At 35.5% G+C, this 21,132-nt stretch overlaps 1 protein-coding gene across 2 annotated transcripts in view; it reads right to left on the reverse strand.

Moving 5' to 3' along the window:
- Positions 1 to 3,201: 3,201 nt before the first annotated feature.
- Positions 3,202 to 21,132, reverse strand: part of RGS17 (regulator of G protein signaling 17) — a 66,055-nt gene continuing 48,124 nt past the window's right edge. The window contains exons 3-5 of one of the 2 annotated variants that reach the window (XM_072409296.1): positions 14,926 to 15,015; positions 10,533 to 10,767; positions 3,202 to 7,170 (exon numbers count right to left, since the gene is read on the reverse strand). In XM_072409296.1, the coding sequence (XP_072265397.1) occupies positions 6,982 to 7,170; positions 10,533 to 10,767; positions 14,926 to 15,015 (514 nt within the window). In that variant the 3' untranslated portion in view covers positions 3,202 to 6,981. The remainder of the gene's footprint in view (positions 7,171 to 10,532; positions 10,768 to 14,925; positions 15,016 to 21,132) is intronic. The other variant, XM_072409297.1, reaches the window with a different exon arrangement.

Here is a 21,132-nt window from a genome sequence, read left to right on the forward strand (position 1 = left end):
CTTCATCTCAAGGGAAGTGACAAGAACACTGTGTTTCAGAGTTGATGACATATTTTGTGTACTTGCTGAAACAATCCTTAGCCTTATAAATAGTCAATACAGCCACATCTATAAACTTGTAAGCTGCATCATATTACATTTTTGTTCTTGGGTTTAGGTATCCTTTAACACCTAAAATTCATTACAGATTATTTACTAGTGCACATGAAAGTAGAAATCAGTTCAATAATGCAAGCAAGAGAAACCCTAATAGTCCTTTATACCAACTATTTCTAATAAAGTACACAGCCTGTAATACTCAAAACATGAGCAGTTTAAAGAAATATGCTTTATTTTATTATAAAAAGGGTGCAAAACTGTTTTAAGCATAACATTTTCAGAATTTAATATAATAGGATCTTTTTATACTTTTCTGTATGTTTTTGCTTGTTTTACATCTTAATTAAATTTACAACAATAGTGACATATTTCATTTACAGCGCAACAAAGTACATCCATTTGTGTAATATAACAAAACTCTTGTTAAGGTTTTACTGCTGGAAGTTTTAGCAGTTAAAAATAGATGGCTAGACTAATGCACAAAGCACTTACATAATTTTAAATACTGTACTCATGATCTTCTTAAACATTACATTTAAAAGGGGAAACACAATATATTCCCATGTAATAAAATAACTAGCAATTTCCATCATGAAATTTCAAAAAAATCAAAGTGCTATAAAAGAAATTTAATGGAAATTGCCAAATTATTAAAAGTTATTTGGTATGCAGATATGATTTTTTTGGTTGAGGAAAGAATACAGTTAATGCCAGATTGCCAAATGCTGAACTGAAACAGCTTTGAAGATTTAGTTTAGGTTTTGTTTCCCAAGAAATTATATTAATTTAGGATTCATTAGACAGTAAAACCTCCCGTTTTTTTAATGTTTCTTTAAAGGAAGGAATTGATGACGGATGAGGTAGTGAAGTTACCATTAGGCCGTGTTTGCTTTTGGGTGATCAGACCACAAATCACCACTTCATCTTTACGATGACCACGTGTTGCATTATACAGTAATAGCTCTGGAAATGTAGGTCACACATCACAACAGATTGATTTTGTGCATTTATTCATTTATTATTTTTCAAAGAACTTTGATGGGGGCTTCTAACAAGATGAAACATTCATGGATTTCTTTTACCTCGCAGGGTCTTTGGTAGCTAGATTCTTGGAGCTAAGGTCCCAGCTCCAATGACCTACCGAGACCAATATAAGGGGGCTTTAGTGGGTAATTTACTAATAGAGTGTGTTATTCATCAAACAGATTAATTAAAATACATTTTTCATGTTATTCTGCTCTGAATATAAATATGAATAAAACAAACATTCATATACTACTCAGTGACAGCACAAACATAGTTTGGACAGTTTGGTTACAAATACATATTTTGATGGTATAACTAAACTATTACATTTATAGCATAATGTTGATATTTCTGTTAGGTTGACACGGTTAATTAGTTTATTTTTTACTGTAATCAGATCTGATTGAATTAAATTGAATTGGAAGGCATTTTTTTTGAGGGTACCTTTTATAACTTGTCATCCTTACTCAGAAATATATCAGTCTTGCTGACAAGCCATATACAGCTTTCAGTTTATCTGCATCAGTATAGCAACTTTGGCATAACTGGCACCCCAACCAGTAACCTTATTACGTTGAGACATCAAAATAGCCATAGTACAAAGCTAAATGGCTATCATCTAGCACCATCTGAATGCGGAGCTTTGTTGGTTAAAAGAAACGAGACTGTTGGCCTCAAGGATAAATGTAAAACATACACACATGTAAACACACATAACTTTAACCTTGCCCAATCCTAAACATGTCTACTGTATATATATATAATTATATATATGTGATGTAAAAAATGGTTTCATTTTTGTTTCACTTACTTTAAAATCTGTTCACAATTCATTTTCTGTATTGGAAAAGTAAATTTTGTAAACGGGTCTATAATCCAACCAACTTTGCTATAAAGTGTCAGAGTGTTATATTATAATATTTATATTCGGAATACAGACTTGCAAATAATATGTATTTGTTAGTTTCCAAAAAATTTAATGAAACCCTTATTTTTTTGCTAAATTTCACTTATAGCCCGACACATGAAAATGTATGCTATGCACTTTTTTGGCATAGTTCGTGTTAACAGATTTTGTACATAGAAAGGTGCAGTCATTCTTACAAATAATAAGTGCATCACAGTTAAAGCATGAACCACAGATAAGAAAAATAATAATCAACGACATCTCAAGGCATCATATTTCAGTTACTAATAAAAATGTATACAGTATTTAAACTTTGAGCGTCCTTCTAGTTCACAATTCAGGCTTGTCTAGTTGCTTAGAAGCTTTGGGATGCACAGAATGACACAAGAATACTGAAGACTTTCCATTAGGTTATCAAGCTTGGTCAAGAAAGATGCACCAGCTGGAATATGTCCTGTCTAAAAGTAAGTAACCCTAGCCCTCAATATAGAAGGAAAAAACATGGAAACACAAATGGGACTTAAAAAGACCTTTAATATATTTTAGGCATTTTTTTTTGTTCTCTGTTCTATAGACATTCCAATGCCCTTAGATTGCTGCTGGGTGCGGCTATTTTGGCAAAATCAGGACTCCTAGTAGACTCAAAGCTGTCAAGTGACACTTTATAGCAGTGTTTCTCAAACTTATTACCATGAGGGAACCCCTTGAGATAACTTTCAGGGAGCCCCTGCTATAAATACTTTATCCACAAGCTCACAGAACATTAGCATGGTGGTCAATGGGCAGAATGCTTCCTACATTGCTGACCAGCAGGAAAGCTGCCACCCTTACAGATAGCCAAAAAGATCATTGGTATCTGGTAAACTGACCTGAGAGGCACAAACTGTTCATTGCTCAAAGACCCCCTAGCAACCTCTGAAGAAAAAGTTGAGAAACGCTGCCCTATAGTATCCCCCCTCAGCCATTGCCCCCAGATATGTAGAGAGATGGGGGGGGGGGATATTGAACTGACTATATATGTGTAATTATAGTTATAGAAATTATATAGGAAGCTGAGATATTGGTTGTGGTGTTAGTAGTGCAGCTAAACTAACAAATATGGACTATATATGTGTATTTATATTTATATATATATATATATATATATATATATATATATATACATACATACATACATACATACACACACACACACACATATACATACACACACACTAAAACTATATTTCAGCGGTGCTTGTGATTTGGTTTGAATTTTATAAGCTAACAAGAATTTTAAAATTAATCTTTATACAAGAATTATAGGAGTCCAACAAGAATTACATTTTATTCATGGACAGTTGCCATACGATTATGACATCAGTTGCTCTCTGGGGCCCCTGCATTTATATTTCCTTTACTGGAGAAACCCTTTTTAAATTCCATCCATGGCCAACAATACACACATTTTTTTTCTTACCTTGTAATGCAAGATATACTCACCTAAATCTGCCATCCATATTGTTTCCACATATAAAACACAGCCATTGTCTCATTATGATGTGGACACCCAGCAAAGGACACCTCTTCTTTTAAAAAGGAGACAAATAAAGGACTATGGATTGGAGAATTATGTTAATGTGGCCTTAGGTGAGGACGATTCAACTTTAGATTGGTACTGCCAGTGATCACTTAGTGGGATAGTATCACTGGTATCAGCTTTAACCTAATGTCTGACTTTATTTTAAAATATAGTGTTTTCCTAGTGGATCCTCAAATTTTTTATATTCATGTTCTTAGTGTTACTATTCTTTTTTTTTCCACCAAAAAAGATTGGTGGTAAGGTAAAGGGGATGGGGACTAAGATCTCCAAAGGGAGAATTCAAAGATTTTATTTTTAGGTACTTGCCAATGGGGCTTATTTTTTTAATCCCCAGTCAAAAGGTGTGAAATCTTCTGTTTCAGAAGGAGTTTTACTTGTTCACCTATATGAGAATCCAAAGGCAGAAGTAGGTCTTTGGAGAAATTGAAAAAAAAATTATAAGCCAACTAAGTATGACTGCACCTTTAATGTAATAAAAGAAAATATTTACCATTTTATGTAAATATTTAAAGGTTGGATACATCTACATAACACATGTGCATTTTTAAAACCAGTTATTAGAAAAATTTGGTACAAGCACGACCCATGCAGTTTTATTTTTACGTGGCACTACCAATGCCACTTTTAAAGGATATAATCACCATGCATTTAAAGTTATTAAAAAGTATTGGGATATTAAAATTATCAAGAAAATACCAGTTAAATACACAGTATGTTACCTGGTCAAAACAATATGATTACATTTTAAAAATGAGAGTTCAAGCCCAGTATTTTTAGAAGAGAGTGATTTTCATTTACCTTACCCAATTAAAGTAAAATAATTATAGGGATAGATAAATTAGGGAGCTGGAAGCTTAAAAAGAAGTGAATTTTTTGGTGAATAGCAGAATTGTTCCCCAGCGCTGGTTCTGACCCCACTTTTTCTATGAACAGGGAAGACAGCTACTATTGGTCTTAGAGCAGTGCTCTGAAGTGCAGTAAATCTCCCCAGCAGTGTCAGATATATATCTTTTCAATTAAAAGGAAACATGATTTATCTTGATTGGATTGGATTTCCTGGTGAAAAGAGTTAGGAGCAGCACTGGGGGTGCTTCCAGTCTACCATTTAAACTATCACTATTGATTTTTTTTTTTATTTTATAAATGTATTGTGTTTTAACTGGTTACTAGAAAATGGAGAAGTCTTGCTTTACGTTCTCCCGATATGGCACAAGTGGGCCTTCCTCTCATAAAAAAGAGACCTTGTTTCTCCTTTAAATCCAAAATTGTGTCATTTAAAAAAACTGCTTAAGAACAAATAGTTGCGGATGTATTAAAATTCTGCTTTCATCTCCTTTACATATTTTCCAATGTCTGTACAGATCTGTACTATGTTATTGCGCCTTAAGCACCATAACATTAAAATGACACTAAAAAATATAACACAGTAAATACAAGTTAATTCAGGAGGAAAGTACTGCTTAGCAACTGCAAATATTAAAATCAGAAGAAACATCTTTTTTCATTTAAAATATCTTAAAGGAAAAAAAACACCAAAATGAAATGAAACATTATTTTTTGCTATGTTCATGTATATTTTTTAGTTATAAATTATCTTTACAATATTATTCATATGGTTATCGAGTAGAACCAATATGAATATAATACTGAACAGCACAGTAATATTTTTTGCCAAAATAATTTTTTTTACTAAAGCAATTATTGTAATAAATATTTTTTTTATCTACAACTTTATAAATAATAACATTTCAAAAGTGCTGAATATTAAATTCAGAATATTCAGTAACCTCACTGTAAACATAAGCTATTCTTTTACTTCTTAATTTATTGTTTATTTAAATGTTATATTACCTTAAATACCAACATAAGTAAAATATTTGCATAGGGAGCATATAATAGCCCTTTGAATCCATTTATCCTGATTTCTATGCAAGATACATATGTAAAATATTTTATGATACATGTTGTCATGTATGTAAAACATGCAAACAGAAAATCCAATGCTTCAAGTAAAAGTACTAAGCCTGTGACAAATAATACAATAAATAAAAAGTAAAAAAGAGGTAGTAATAAGTAAATAACTTGTCCGGTAACCAAATAAGGCCAGGTATGCCATTTTAAATACATGCAATTAATACCTAAAACAAATATTTTGTATCACCATGGTGATAATAAATTCTGCAACATATGGAAAAAAATTTACCACACTTTTCTTTATGACAAAGAATATATATATATTTATATATATAATCTTTGGACAGCACAACAAAATATGCTGGTTTTCTGCCTTATCTTCAAACAATAAAAGTTTGGTTTTAATGCTGGTTTTTACAGTTCCTCACAAGGAGATATACAACTAGTTATATTGAATTTATATACCCATTGAAAAAAAACTACGGTTCATCAAGCTTAAACCATGCGATCAAAGCTTTTTCACTCAGTAATATGAAAGACGATGTTTCATTGAAAGGTTTCCAAATGCTACATATAAGTAAACTTTTTTATTAAATTTTATTTTTTAAAATATTAAACTATTTTGTTATTTACTTTTTTGCTGTAATACATTATGGTAAACAACACTATTATAACTGGATGACCAGTTTTATTTAAATCAATGTATGTATATGACATCTGAAATGTACATAAAAATGCTACTTTCTCATAACAACAATAAACAATGTCAGCTCAAGAGTTTTGGTCATCCAGACATAAATCCTTTTTTTAAATGGTTTGTGCTTCTTTGACATTGCAAACTCTGTAACAAAAATAAAAGCCGCAGTTTGGCAGTGAACATCTGAGAATTACAGCTTCTATCTCCTTTGCTCCCATCAAAGGTTATATTTTTTATGTATTGGCTTTGCATATTCTTACTTCTAACACCAAAAAAGCCATTTAAAGTTTACAGTAGTCTTGTCAACACACATTCTCAACCAAGAAATGCAAAGTTTGCTTCCATTTTCTTTTTAAGGTAACACTGTGTTCCACATAAAGTAGTGCTAAGTACATATTTGACGTATATTGCAACACGTGATTGGTGAGTAAAAGAGAACCTCATTTTTGCACATGCAGTATGAGATTATAACATAGTTTCTTTGTAGTCCATCCAATTAATCATTGTTTTGTACACTCAAGTGAACTGTGTAAGACAAACGTGGCAATTCCAGTGTTGTATATTTCTCAAACTCAAGCATGAAAGACCTTAGGAAATGGAGACAGAAAGCAGTTTCTTTTTTTAAATGTATTCTTCACAGTAGCCTGAGTAGTGCACGACCAGAGTTCTCCAGGAACTCAGCGTCTGATGTTATTAAACTACGTTTTTTTTGTTTTCTTGATAAAAAGAAAAACATTATTTCTTTAAATGGTTCAGCTAAGAGTCAGTAGTGGAGCTTTCTGTACTCTCAAGAAAAGTCTTATATACTTGTGAGTTCAAAAACCTTGGAAATGAGTCTCTGTGCATCAGTGTGTAAATCTGAAGTTGAGCATCTTCATACATGTGTGGGTTTGGATCCAGCAAATTCCTGTTGATTACTTCCCGAACTCTGGAATCGAGACTGACCTGTAAACAAAGACCATTTTAATTAACTGATTAGGCATTGTAAGGCAGGCCAGGATAGGCAAGCATGGTGTTTTGAATGAGTCTGTGAAAAAATATATATACAAAATAAAACTAAAAAAGAAAAATGTTACTAAAAATATACAAAAAGGTACATATTACGCCTTGATACATGTTATGCCAAATATTAGATTATCAGACGCAGATCCCACCTGTTATCATAAGCATGGCCACATCCCTTATACTATAGAAAGCACAATTGTGGTGAATCACCAGTTTATGGGACTTTTCAAGCCAACAAAAGCAATATATTTTTTTTTTATAAAATAGAACTTTAACTTGTTAAATAACATTAAATTCCACAAATAAAAATGACAAATAAAATCCTAAAATGCATAATATATACTCTTTTTTGAGCTCTCCCTTCGGGTATGCCCGACTATCTTTCTACACGTTTCGCGGACAGAAATCCGCTTCCTCAGGAAAAAAGGAGATCTACAATCACAAGAGTACATACAATAAATTTTCAAATTACCGGCATATTGTTGTTTTACAAAGTTATATACATAACAAGGCAATTGCCACTCACATATAAGCAAGTATAGATGTACCCGGTATATGTGGATGTAAAATATAATATTTACATCCGTATATACCAGATACATCTATTTTTACCTATATGTAAGTGGTAATTGCTTTGTTATGATGATATCTCCCCTATAAAAATATTTTATCTAAATTACCAATGTGCACCACTGGATATCAATCAGTTTATTTGAAATCTGAGCAGATATTAATCAGAACATTATCAATGTTAGCTGTGTAACGCTAGATGCAGTACAAAGCTATGAGGTCATCAGTTGCCTTCTGCTTTCTGACAAAAAGTATTTCTGATCAAAGTTACCCTCTTGAAATTCAAGAAAAGCAAGAGTTCCTCAGGAATTTGGGTAGATGCCAGTGTTGGAGGAAGAATGCAAGATATGCTTTTAAGCGGACACTTTAAACTATAAAGTCAACTCAAAAGGTCAGTCATATTGAAGTTGATTGGAAACCACCTTCTTTATTTTCATTTCTGCTGGAGCTTATATTCAAACCCTGTATATACTGTAACTAGCAAGCTAACCTGGCATGAATAACATATAACTCAATTAAAACTTTTGTAGGCCAATGCTGTGTGCAGAACCTATTTGTGAATCACTGGAGTTGAACAACTGCAATCATCTTGGTCAAAAATCTAGCTTCTGTACAACTGTCTTCCAACATATTTTATCAGTAATTAAAAGTGAATCTGAACTATACACAGCAAAGCAACATGTTCACTGTAATGTAAGCCCTCCCTGGCAGCACATACATTTTTGTTCTCCCTCACCTCCAGTTAGCTAATGGCCGGTCAGAATGATTAGAGGAAAGTATATTCTAGTGTATTTTGGCAAATCAAGCAAAACAGTTGCTTAGCCCTGAGAAGGAAAAGAAAATTTCTTTTAAAGTAAATACATATACAAAGGGCAGAGCAATGTGGCAGAATTGTGAAAAATTTTGAAGCATTTTACTTTTCATACTTACAGGTGCTTATTTAAATTAATAATAATAATAAAACAGGAATTCGGTATGTTAATTTCTATGAGTCCATACCACTTTTTGAGAACATTCTTTTAAATATTCTAATCTGATCATCTTATACATAATCTTTTTCTTTCCACAGACAAAGCATGATCATAAAAAAATATGGGGGGAGAGAGATCAATGAAGTCGGCAGGCTTTTAGCTAAAACCCGTCTGACTGTTTCATCTTTCCAGGAGGGTCACTTGTTTTCCCCAGATTACCACCAGTGCCAGGGGCATCTACAGATTCTCCCCATTACACGCACTAAGGTGACTCATGGAGCATTTATGTAACAATATTTCCAACAGCTTCTAGACCATCTAGCACTAACAACTATCTAATGTCTAGATCTAATGACTAGATCTAGTTGTTTCCATTTTTCACTCTGGAGAGAATTTCACTCAATTCTTTGGGATAAAGGGAGGTGGGAAGCTCCCTAGAGAAGACACTAACAGAAGCCCAACAATGGTTAAAAGTGGTTTAGATTTGGATTCTAAACCAATACAAAATGTCTTGGCCAGATTTCCTCTTTAAAGGATAATTGCATCTCTGTATTAAATTAGGCATTTACATTGTAATTGAGAACACATCACTCAAACATACAAAAAAGTCTATCTGCAGGCAAAAAAACATATCCTGCACCCTTTTTCTGCCATCCCTCATGATCTTCGTTTTCCTTAGCTTTTAAAGATGGATAAATTCACCTAAATCTACCACTCAGGCCACTCAAACTGTCAAGGACCACTGATCCAAAGCTGCAGATATGCTCCCTTTTGCAGATGTGCTCCATGTCCACTTGTTTTAACTGATGTTACATAGCTAGGTTGAAAAAAAGACGTAAGTTTATCAAGTTCAACCACTAGGGAAATAAACATATCCCAGAAAAAATCCCTATAGACATAGTGATATCATTGCTAATGTGTCCTCCCACCCATTCAAAAAGGACCTAATTGCAGGCTAGCCAACAGGAAGGGTCCACATCACAGAAGCAGTAACATGGTACCATGGACACCAGAGGTTTGGTGCTAGAACAACACATGATCACGGTGTGAAAGGGTTGGTAGGGAGGTGATGACTCCTATCATAGGACCTAGCTTTAATAAAATTGCACAACATTCTTTGTTAATGTTTTTATTGGTGCCATTCTGGGTTACTCTGCATATTCCCACACTCTTCTGCAGCCATTTCAGGTCCCAGAGGAGAAAAAACGACAGGTAGCAGAAAGAGCCACTAAGCAACAATTATGTCACTATGAGTCATCAGACAATAATATATTCACATTATTACAATGGACTTTGTCCTACTGATGTCACAGCTCTCTCCATAACCCCCTCTGGTTGCAGCCAATATGTCAACATAGCAAAGCTGTTTATGTTCAGCTATTGCTAATGATTTTTTTTGAAAATGCTTACATACAGGTAAATATATATTCTGAAATGGACCACTAATTTAGGGCCGTTTTTGTTGATGTCTTTGCTGTGTCCTCACTGCAACACTGACTGCAATAGGAATTATTTATATTATATATCAAAATATATCTTTTATCACTTATTACACTAAAAAAAAAGGTCAAAAGCTACTCTTATCCTTTAAGACAGTTCTGCGTATCTTCCTCAGTTTGATGATCCCAGAGGTAAGTGTAACTGATATGCTACATTTAATCAGTACGTTATCCAGTTGACTGGCCCCCACTTGACGGTTTTGTGTGTATTTGGCCTTCACTTACATTCAAGCTTAATTTACACATGTAAAGCAAAAAGTACCTCTTTTGGTGAGAGTATGGAGATGTAATCTTCATATATATTCCTAGCCTTTTCTTCAATCAGTTTCTTGTTTTGCTCATTCTTCAAGTCTTCACATGCCAGCCAGAAGAGAAGATTTTCTTCACTGTATTCTGTGCGTAAAAATTCCCGGAAGAGATTTCTTCCAGCAGGACTTTTCATCATTTTATCAAAATTGTGAGACCAAGATATGATTTCATCTGCAGAAGGGCTTTTGCTGAAAGTCAGGATAGTTACAATTAGGTCATTCTCTAAGCATTTGTTATCCTAAATTCAAGTATTTTGTCTAATATTTTTTTTAAAACTGGTACAGATTCTGGATGGTCAGTGTGATACAGCAAAATCAGAGGTGAACAATAGATGTCAAATGAAATGTTCAAAAACCCCCATATTGAATTGTGGGATCTGCAGGTAACTCCTGCAATATGTTAAAAGTACATGCTTCTACAATTAGTAAGAGATGTTCTCCATTGAACAGATAGGGACAATGTGACATGGACTCATAAATCAAAGAGATTGAAGTGTTTGGTCACAGTAACAGTAGATATTGTACCAAACCTAAGCATTTTTCCACATTTGTCACGATCAGGAAAACCACCCTGAGAAATGCCATGTAGCCATTGCATGCAAATTAACAGGAAGCTGTAGGAAATCAGCAGTGCCGATATGCAATATGCAAATATAAGATCAAAAATGGATAAAATAAGTATTTGACAAAAAGTAATACCTGTTTATGATACACAGATCTTTAGCAAACCTAATGCCATTAGACAATTGTCTATATCTACTTTTGATTTTTACAAAATTAGAACATAGCATTTAAATTCTTACTTTTCTTAACTTTGCAGATTAGTTTCCCTTTACAGGAAGGGGATGTTAAAACTAGCTGAATTTTACTGGAGTACCACCCCTGTGCACCTACCATCAATCTCTAAACACCCAGGAATGGTTTCAAGTTGTCACTGTTGGGTTTTTTAGGAGTTTGTAAATGCCTGTGCAAGTAATTTCAAGTGGTTGTAAAAGCCCAGCAAATGGAATCCTTATTTTTTATTTTTAATCACTTTGAGCCACTAGCTTTACAAGCACTATAACCTGCATGTAAAACTGTTTGCAAATGCGTAAGTAGTTCTAAATGATAAGGTGCAAGTGGCTCTAAGAAGTAAAAGCATTTAAAACAGCTGTAAGAGAGCTACAAAATACCCTAAAACAATTATACATAGTAAGCAATACATAAATATTCTATTTAACTATATGTAATGTATTACATTTCTAAACTAATCCCAAGGCATGCTTGTCTTCCAGCTACTGTAAATGTGTACAGTATTTGGTTTGAAAGTTGTACAAGGGTACACACTGCTGCTGTTTTTCCCACTCTTAACTTATTTTCGGTGGGCACATAACTTAAGGTCCTGCTTTGTAAACATATATTTGATTCCCAAGAAACACTGAGTTTTAAATAGCTGTTTTTAAACAGTCCGATCTTAGATTGTTGGCTGCTTCTCTAAAGGAGGTTAAACCAAAGTTTGGATACCAGCCAAAGCAAAGATGTGCTTTACCTTCCCAGAGCAATAGGATTTCCCAGACTCAGATGCTGTGGGAATCTTTGTAATCCAAATTCTTTAAATGTGCCACTCTGTATTGCATGTATCAGAGTGTAATGAAAAACTGCCTACCATAAACTGTATTAAATCCAGGAAGAAAACTGCAATACATTGCATCTTATCAGTCCTTAGAGGCAATGGCTGCATTTGTTTTCTTCTTGTTCCTTTATTTTCACCCAATGATCCTGCTTGCAATTCACTAGGTTGACAACCCTCCTTTACCCTCCCTTGTATCAACACAGCGTTGTCGACTTAGGATAAAAAACATGTTTTGGCTATAGATAGTCTCTACCTCTACTCTACTTCATAAATTGGAAGGGTGGGGAAGGGTGTTTTGCAATCCTTTTAAATGAACTGGGTAGGGTACAGAAGACTGCTTAGGGCAGGTTTACACCTGCCTCTACATGGTGTGATTCTGCGTCCTCCCCTTGCCACCTTGCCAGCGGCTCTGGCACTCCCATGGCTGCACTAGTTCTTAAACAACCAGTGACAGCAGCTGGAAGTGAGTGGTACTAGTACAGCCCACTGCTGCCCCTATTCATTGTTAGGGTTTACAAACACTTTACAATTTTACTGGTAACATAACAGATAACACTGGGGAACGCTTTTTTTTGTTGAGTTAGATCTTACATTCTTTTGTTCATACAAATGATTTATTGTTACTCTATGACATTTTTTACAGTAAAATATTCGAAAATTAATCAGATAAGCTGTTAAGGTAAAAATTTACGCTTATAGCTTTTCCTGGAGTGTTCAGTGTTAGGACAATCCCGCCAGATGCTCCAACAAAAGTCAGCTATCCTATATACATCCCATCTACCCTGATGCCGTCCTTTCATGACCTTCAAATCTTGGTGTAATCGTTCACCTTGCTTATCACTGACTGCACCAAGGTTTTCCAGGAAGTTAGAAAGATGGCTATGCAGAAAATGCACCTTGATGCTCATATTGCAACCAAGAATTTTGTAGCTCTCCAAGCGTATCTGGACAGTTTGTGTAATTATTTGCTTGTGTGTTTCCAAGAAAGTCCTTGACAATGGCTTTTCAATGATAACCAAGCATTCTTTTCGACTTCTGACATTGTCCTGATCAAATGTTCATCTTTGATGAGCTGTCGAATCTGTGAACCATCAAACACACTGGCCTTTATTTTTTCAAATGACAGGCCAGGAAATGCCAAAATGAGGTACTCGAAACATTGTCCTTCAGTTGGCAAAGCTTTAACGCACTGCTTCATCAGACCCAGTTTCATGTGCAGAGGCGGGAATATATTATTCTTTCTATTAACAAGTTGCTCATGTAGAATGTTTGGACCACCTGGTTTTAGGGCAGATCTTGGGAGGCCAATTCCTTTCCACCCAATGCCTCTCACGAGTTCTGCTGTCCCACATGCACAGATAACAGGGATAGTTGGTGTATCTGCATTGCTGACCAAGAAGGAAGCATACCATTTTAAAGTAAACACAGATGACCCAATTGTGTTGGTGATATTGCAACTCAATGATTCGCTTTATGTCTGCATATTCTTCACAAAGAGAAACTGAATAGCCAATTGGGACTGACCCAAATATTTTGCCATTGTGAAGGAGGACACACTTTAAGCTCTGCTTTGAGCTATCGATGAATAGTCACCATTCATTTGAGTTTTAGATTGGGATTCCCAATTCCTCCATTAAGCCAGGTATGTTATGGCAATACACAAAGCCCCTATCAGTTCTAAAGTACTGCAATTTCTCGAAGTACAATACCTTAGTTCCTTTTTCAAGTAAGTTTTTCTCACTCAGTCTTGATGCTAGGGGTTCTGAGGCCTTCTTCGATAGTCCTTAATTATGGGCCAAATCACTCAACTCATGCTGATCAATTCCCTTGCAAACAGAGTCCTCTTCATCATTGTTGTCACCTAGTTCATTACCATTACCATTTTCTTCAAGGGAGGGTAGTCTAACGAAAACCGGCACTGGGATTTCATCTAAATGCGCCACTGGGCGTATAGCCGATGATAGACTAGGATACTCTGTTACATTTATTTTTCCTGTTATATCCTGAAGTTTTCACTACACAAAAGTAACAGTCACTGAAATGATCCCCTGGCTCTCACCAAACCATAGGTATACCAAGTGGCATCTTATCACGTGTTCCCTTTGTCCACATCCGTAAATCGTCGGCACACTGTTTGCACACCTTATGAGGGGCCCAAGACTTATCTCGATCACCAAGTTTAAGTTTAAAATATACCAAATAGGCTTGCTCTACAAATGTGCTGATGTTTGCCCTTTTACTGGGAATGGTGAAACTGCCACAGATATTACAAAATGAATCAGGTTTGTTTAGGCACTTACGACGGAAAACAGCAGAGCCAGATATGATCTGAATAAAAAGAAATAAAAAGTGTGTATGTAGAAAAATAAATTTTGATTTTTCACTATGTAGAGCAGCGCACAACCTCCGACCACACTGTCTTGCGTGTAAACGAATAGCCTATACAAATCCACGCTACAGTAATCACATTATTATAAGCAATAGAGAAAAAAAACTGACGTAATAGAAGAAAACTAACGGCACTTTCAGAATCAGCATATCTATTTTAGTGTAAAATAAGCCGTAAGTCAACAAAAAATTTGTTCACAATTGTTCCCCAGTGAAACTAATCCATCACCAACAGCTCCCTTTTGGATAATACTTAGGAAGGAGCCTTTACAGCTTCATAAAACAGCAAATCAAAATGAGTTATTAGCCAGACCAATGGATGGGGATTATACAAAATAAAAACTTACCATTCTTCTACAACCTGGATGCTCTCCATTTTCGTTGTGTGCGCCATTCTTCCTGAATTCTCCCCTCTATCTTCATTCCTAACAGTGAGGCTGCAATGTAGTACAACACTTTATTTTGTCTAGAGAAAGTTAAGCAATTTAAACAGTATTATTAAATAAATAATTAATCACAAAATAAAGGATTTTGCTAGGCCTGCTTGTCAAAAACAATAGTTGTACAGAAAGCGTGTTAAGGGCACAAAGAGCCTTGGGACTAATTAAAAGCAAAATTCTGAGATATATGTCAGAGCTTTCTAATACTATCGGCAAATGGAAGTGATCAAGCAGGGTAATGGCAACCTATGTAATATGAATCTAACCAGCTTTCAAATTAGTAATGAATTTTAAATATATGATCACAATCTTGTATCTAAAATGGAGGACAGGTGAAAGACAGGTTCCAAAAAAATTCAGATCTTAGTTTTTATTTATAAGTTCAACTCCAGGCAAAAACGATATACATGGATAAAAGACATATAAAAGCTACTTTATCTGCCAAGGGATTTTTATTCCTAACAATCCAATCAGTAAGTACCTAGCAAAAACCCTGTGTCCATTTAGGTTTTTTAACTAATTTGATATTCAAAGTCAAAACACCTCGGTTCTTTGTGTATGACTTGCTGTGTCCTCTGCTGGACTGCCACTATTGGGTATTTAGGCAAGGATACAGTGCTATTAAGTAACTCTAAATGTGCCAAACACATTTCCATTCTTAGAAAGCATCTCCTGATGCCCTGGCTACATACTTGTAAAAGAGAAGTTGGCTTACTAACAAACAGCAGTAACTTATTTCTGTATATTCCCAATCCCATCGGCTGTCAGGAGGTATTGTGCCTGAGAAGGGCCGGAATTGACAACTGATGTAGAAAACCTTGCAAAGGCTTTTAGCCCTACCCAGGTAATGCTGATTATGGCAAAAATAAAGGGCCTAATTACATCTATATGGTCTGTTGGAACATGTGTTAACAGGGTTGATTTACCAAAGAAGTTCAGGCTGTTACAGGATGAGAAAACTTACTCCTATAACAGAATGTGGTGAAAAAACACTTTGCAAAGATTACCTAATCACATGCAAGGAAATCTACAACATAGGAATTGAGCATGCACATGGCTGAATGTCTGAAGTCAAAAAAGCTTTACCTTATTTACAAAGCTAGGTGAAGTATCTATTGTAAGGGGATCATTCACTTTGCAAAGTGAAGAGCCTAAATCAACCCATTGGGTTAAGACAGCTTATTCATTATGATCCACTGCCAGGAACCATGCTTTGACAGCTGCCGTCCAATGCATTGGGGGTGGTATTGACAATAACACTACAAGTCATTGTATTGATGCATATTAATATGTGTGTGTTTAGTGGTTTTAATATGAGGCCCAATGGATGTGATAGGAGGTGCACTTGAGACCTTTTGTATACATAAACTGGATCACCACTGACACAAGTAAACATTTAGTTAGCACTTCTTTAGCAATGAACCCTCTAGAATGTTTGGAAGACAAACTAGCTAGCAGCTGCTGGAATGTATCCAAAAGTTGAAGAATAAAGATACAATTGCTGGTGACCAGAGTTTTTATGTAACTCACCACTATTTAGACATCTAAAATACAATCTGAACTTTATGAAATATTAGCAAGTACTTTAAATGTACGGTATTACTGCTCTTAATATATATAGTATGGTGTATATATTAGCAAAGAATTCAAACTGCCAGAAGATCTTAGCTTAGATAAAATTTTGTATTTTTGCAGTACTGGGGATCCATTCCAATATACAATCAGTCAAATGCAGAAATAAAATCATATTTTTTTTTAATGCTTAATGAGGTTGGATTTGTTTAGCTTATGTTTTTAAATACTCGGTCACGTGAAGTTAAAAATAAAAGTTTGCTACGTGAGCAGTCTCCACTTAGTAATGTAACTTCATGTAACCTCATTCAGTAAAATATTTTTATTTATTGCATTTTTATTTTTTTTTTGGAGAACCTCTTTTTTGGGATATCAGACCTAATTTTCTAGCTAGCCAAGTCTACTAGTAACAGTTGTTAACCATTCCCGCAAAGGCACACATGCATCTGTGAAACCTTGAATGTTTTCGTTGTTGAGCACAAGTCTGCTGATAGATTGGCAGATTTAACATTGCACAAGTGAACCTTCCTTGCCAATCCATGCACATTAACAATTTCAAGAACAAAGGAAAATCTCCAAGGCCAGCTGTGAAATGAAAATGTGCCACAAAAATCGTTGATGCACTTTTTAAATATTATTTCAAAATAACTACAAAACCTTTGGTATCATAAAAAGATGGAAAGAGAAAACTTCAAGGTGTAGCAGATGTAGTTCTCCCTATAGTAATACAGATGTAATCCCTATAGTTCAAGAAATTTTACAGATTTTTCAAAAAGAAGACATTGGTACAGTTAGTCTCAAAGATTGCTAGTCATCATTGGATATTAGTGTTTATGAGGAATATGTCTTTCTCCTAGCACAAATTTTGGTGGATGAAGGTTTAGTTATTACATCAGACCTCGCTGGACATCTGAATGTCGGTCTTATTTTCCAGATACTTAAGTCCTAAGAAGAGAACTCCCGTGCTGATGCACTTTTATCAATGCATGTTTTGTAAAGTAAAAATTCCAGGAGGTGCAATGTCTGAACATCAAACCAACCTTTGTTTTGTTAGTTTAAAACACTTTTAGTTAATTTTTTATCTGCTTCATCAGGTATGGTTCATCTAACCTTCTTTACATTCCTTTCAGAGAAGAAGTCAGAGAGAAGTGCACTTATTTCAGACGTACAGTAAGGAATGCAGAAAAGTTTTGATGAATCATGCCTGATAAAATAACTTTAGCAGCTACAAAAAGTCTTGAAGATCTTCAAAATATAAAGTTAGATTTGCTGTAAAAACTGTATGTCATCCTAAACTTTTTCCTTCTAAAACATACAACAGTAAATAGGGGATTTTTCCTGTTTAAACAAATTTCTTGGGATTAAGTTTATAATATTGGTAAAGTCAGGCAGTTCTGTGTAGCCTTAACAGTAGTTGATAATCAGTAAAAAGTTAAGTCGTACATTTTAACATTTCATTCAAACATTTTATTTAAAAAGGGTAATGTTACCAACAATGATACAGGTAGTCAACATTCAGACTGGTGGTGGGACCAGCCATTCCAATATAGCTCATGGCAGGTATCACTTTGTCAGCCAATTGGCTACCTGCGCTGCTAAATGGATTCCTAAAGAATCAGAATTTAAACATTTTAGAGTAGGCTGCAATGTGAGGTACTGAACTGCTCACTGCTACCCCCATTCATTCTCAAAGGGTGGAGGGAAGAAGTGGCAACCACACCACAACCTCACTGTCAGTCTGAATATAGCCTTAATATTTACTAATTTATGGAAACCTTGTAATAACTAAACATTCATGCACATATTGCCTCTAAAAGCCTATACTTTCTCTCCTGACCCCTTCTCTCCATGATAATAAATTCATGCTCAAAGTAAATATAAAATACTTTCCCTTAAAACTATGTAAAGTGACAAAAAGTAATTTGTTTATTTGCAATTTTAGTGTTCTAACAACCTTCTCATCTACAAACAATTTTCATTCACCCCATACTTATTCATTAGGGTGAAGGGTTTCTATTTGGGATTCCTCTTATTAAAGGGGCTACCAGCTTCTAATAGGCCCCCAACTGCAGAATCCCTACATCATTTGAGGGCCAGTTGTGCAATGGGGTCTCATTCAAATGTTACCGTGTGTTACTACAACACACCACAATGCAAAGCTATGTTTCAGAATTAAAGGACAAATTTACTTTTAAAATGGCATTTTAGTAATAAATGGAAGTTGGTGGACTCCAGTACTAGCTTCTTTTTGGATAAACCAAAAGCAAATAAAATAGCAGCAGACATCTTACCGAGAGTCACTGAGAAATGTAGAAAAAAGGTGGTTTAACAGTTTTGGGTATACTTATCAGGTAAATGTTTTTTCTCAACAGCATTTGCTATATTTAGATATCTGAGGTCCTAAAATATTGAAACATATATGCACTATAGGACCCTACAGAATGACTATAATTTGTGGATCTTCTCACTAAAACCTAACCGAAAGCTCATGTACTATGGCACACATTTTTCACTTGGTAGTTGCTTAGTTTGTTCCCCTTTCAGTGCTCCATGCTGGCATGGGTCAGTAACAGCAACAACCCATATAACATTTCTTCATGCACTGGCCAAACTGGACAGAAAGGTCAAACTCAATATCTATTGGGAGTGTTCATGGTTAAAAATACTGCATTAGTGCTATAAAAGAAAAATGGAGGAATGGTGGAAAAAGAGGTTGTTTGCACAATGTCTATCTGACTGAATGTCCATTTAAATCTATAGATAAATTAAGCTTTAAGGGTGGATTGAGAAGATTTGTGTTATTTTTTCCTTGTCATGGGATTTCGGGATCAGTTGAAAATTGGTAAAAGATATAGTTGAATTTAATTTAGGAATTTAAACCAATTTACATTCATAGAGCAATTTCAGGCCACAAGTGAAACCAGTCAGTGGACTGGCAATATTGGGCAGCATTACAACTGTAAAAAAAGTCAAAAATGTTTCCCTAAATCTGTGTTCTAGCTATATCTCAGAAAACACCTTCGATGGATGGCTAGGTGGATCTGCGTCTGGAATCTGTGTATTGTAAATTACTATACTGAATTGGACTGGTGGTGATGATAAAACGGCTCTATTTAACTTGGCATTAGAGGTTCATAACTCTACCACAACACTAGGAGCCTGTGGTTACCACTGTCACCCTGTCACAGAAAGCCTACAAAGAAAGCAAAAACAGGCATGATTGACGGGTAATTATCTTGGATTAATAGTAGCAATGAAAAATGTCTGCACAGTTGGAATAAAAGCTACTCATGTAATCTACATTTTTAAGTTTACACTTGTCAACATGATAGAACATACACAGCTAGAATGAATGAATGAATGTTGAAGAATGCTGGTGTAAAAACATGGACTCATACAATGCATACATTGTGATTGCATCTATCTGGTTAGAGATAGAAAAAGTTTAATTAAACCACTACTACCTACATACTACCATATGAAGGTGCGACCTGGTTTCTCTACCCAGTACCTCTCCTTCTCACTTGAGGACCCCTTCATGTGTATATTTCCTATGTATCCTAACTGTATAGAAGCCTTTAAATTAGTAATGTGGCAAGTGTAATATCGTTTATTTTTTTTTTAAAGCTCTCACTACATGTAAATTACTACCTGTCAGTTTCCCCGGTGTTACCCGCCGAACCATCCCATGTTCGTTTACCCCGCTGGGCGGTTAGGCTTGGTGCCACATGTTTGTGGGAAGACATGAACGCTCTGACACAGCCCAGGTGGAAGGAGCTACTTAAAGGGGCAGAGGCTATTTTAGCCTCAACAATTGTGGCTGGTGCTTGGACTTTGCACCAGCTACCTTGTTATTCAGTGTTTGCACACTATTGCTTTTCTGTTTTCTGACTATTGCTAATCCAGGTCCAGGCAACCATTTGCCTGGACCTGGATTACCCTTCACCCATTGCCTGCCTGAGCCATTTGCTCGGACCTATATTACCTTATGCCTGCTATGACTATTTGCATGGACCTGGATTACGCCATGCCTGCTACCTGCCTTGACCATTTGCCTGGATCTTCATTACTCTAGGCCTGCTGCCTGGTCTGATCACTTGCCTACATCTTGGACTATGCCTGTTGCCACCTTTCATCCCTTCTCATCTCTCCCTCTTGCCTGCTGAATACCACCTGTCTCCACAATAAAGCCTTTCCACCCCTCCTCCTCTAGTACGGCGACCCGAAGGACCTTAACCAGGTCACACCATGCACCACTGAGCAGGGAAGCCTCCAAAACTACCAGCCAATCACCCCTTGCAGGGTGTCCTGGTGAAGACCAGGTGCCACTTAGACACTGTGCCTAAGGTTATCCCACGCTAACGCTAAAGAAAACCCTAACAATATTCCTGCAAAACTTGTTTCTAGCCCAGAGCTTCTGGATTTGGATATGCAACTGCCTAATTTCCTTTTCTTTGACATACTGAAATTAGGAAGGCCCAAACCAGACTTGAGAAGGGTGCTGACACTTTTTTCCATTGTTTTATATTCTTAGGCAAACGC

Source organism: Pyxicephalus adspersus, chromosome 4 (assembly GCF_032062135.1).
Source record: "Pyxicephalus adspersus chromosome 4, UCB_Pads_2.0, whole genome shotgun sequence".
In the NCBI taxonomy this organism is placed as follows: Eukaryota; Metazoa; Chordata; class Amphibia; order Anura; family Pyxicephalidae; genus Pyxicephalus; species Pyxicephalus adspersus.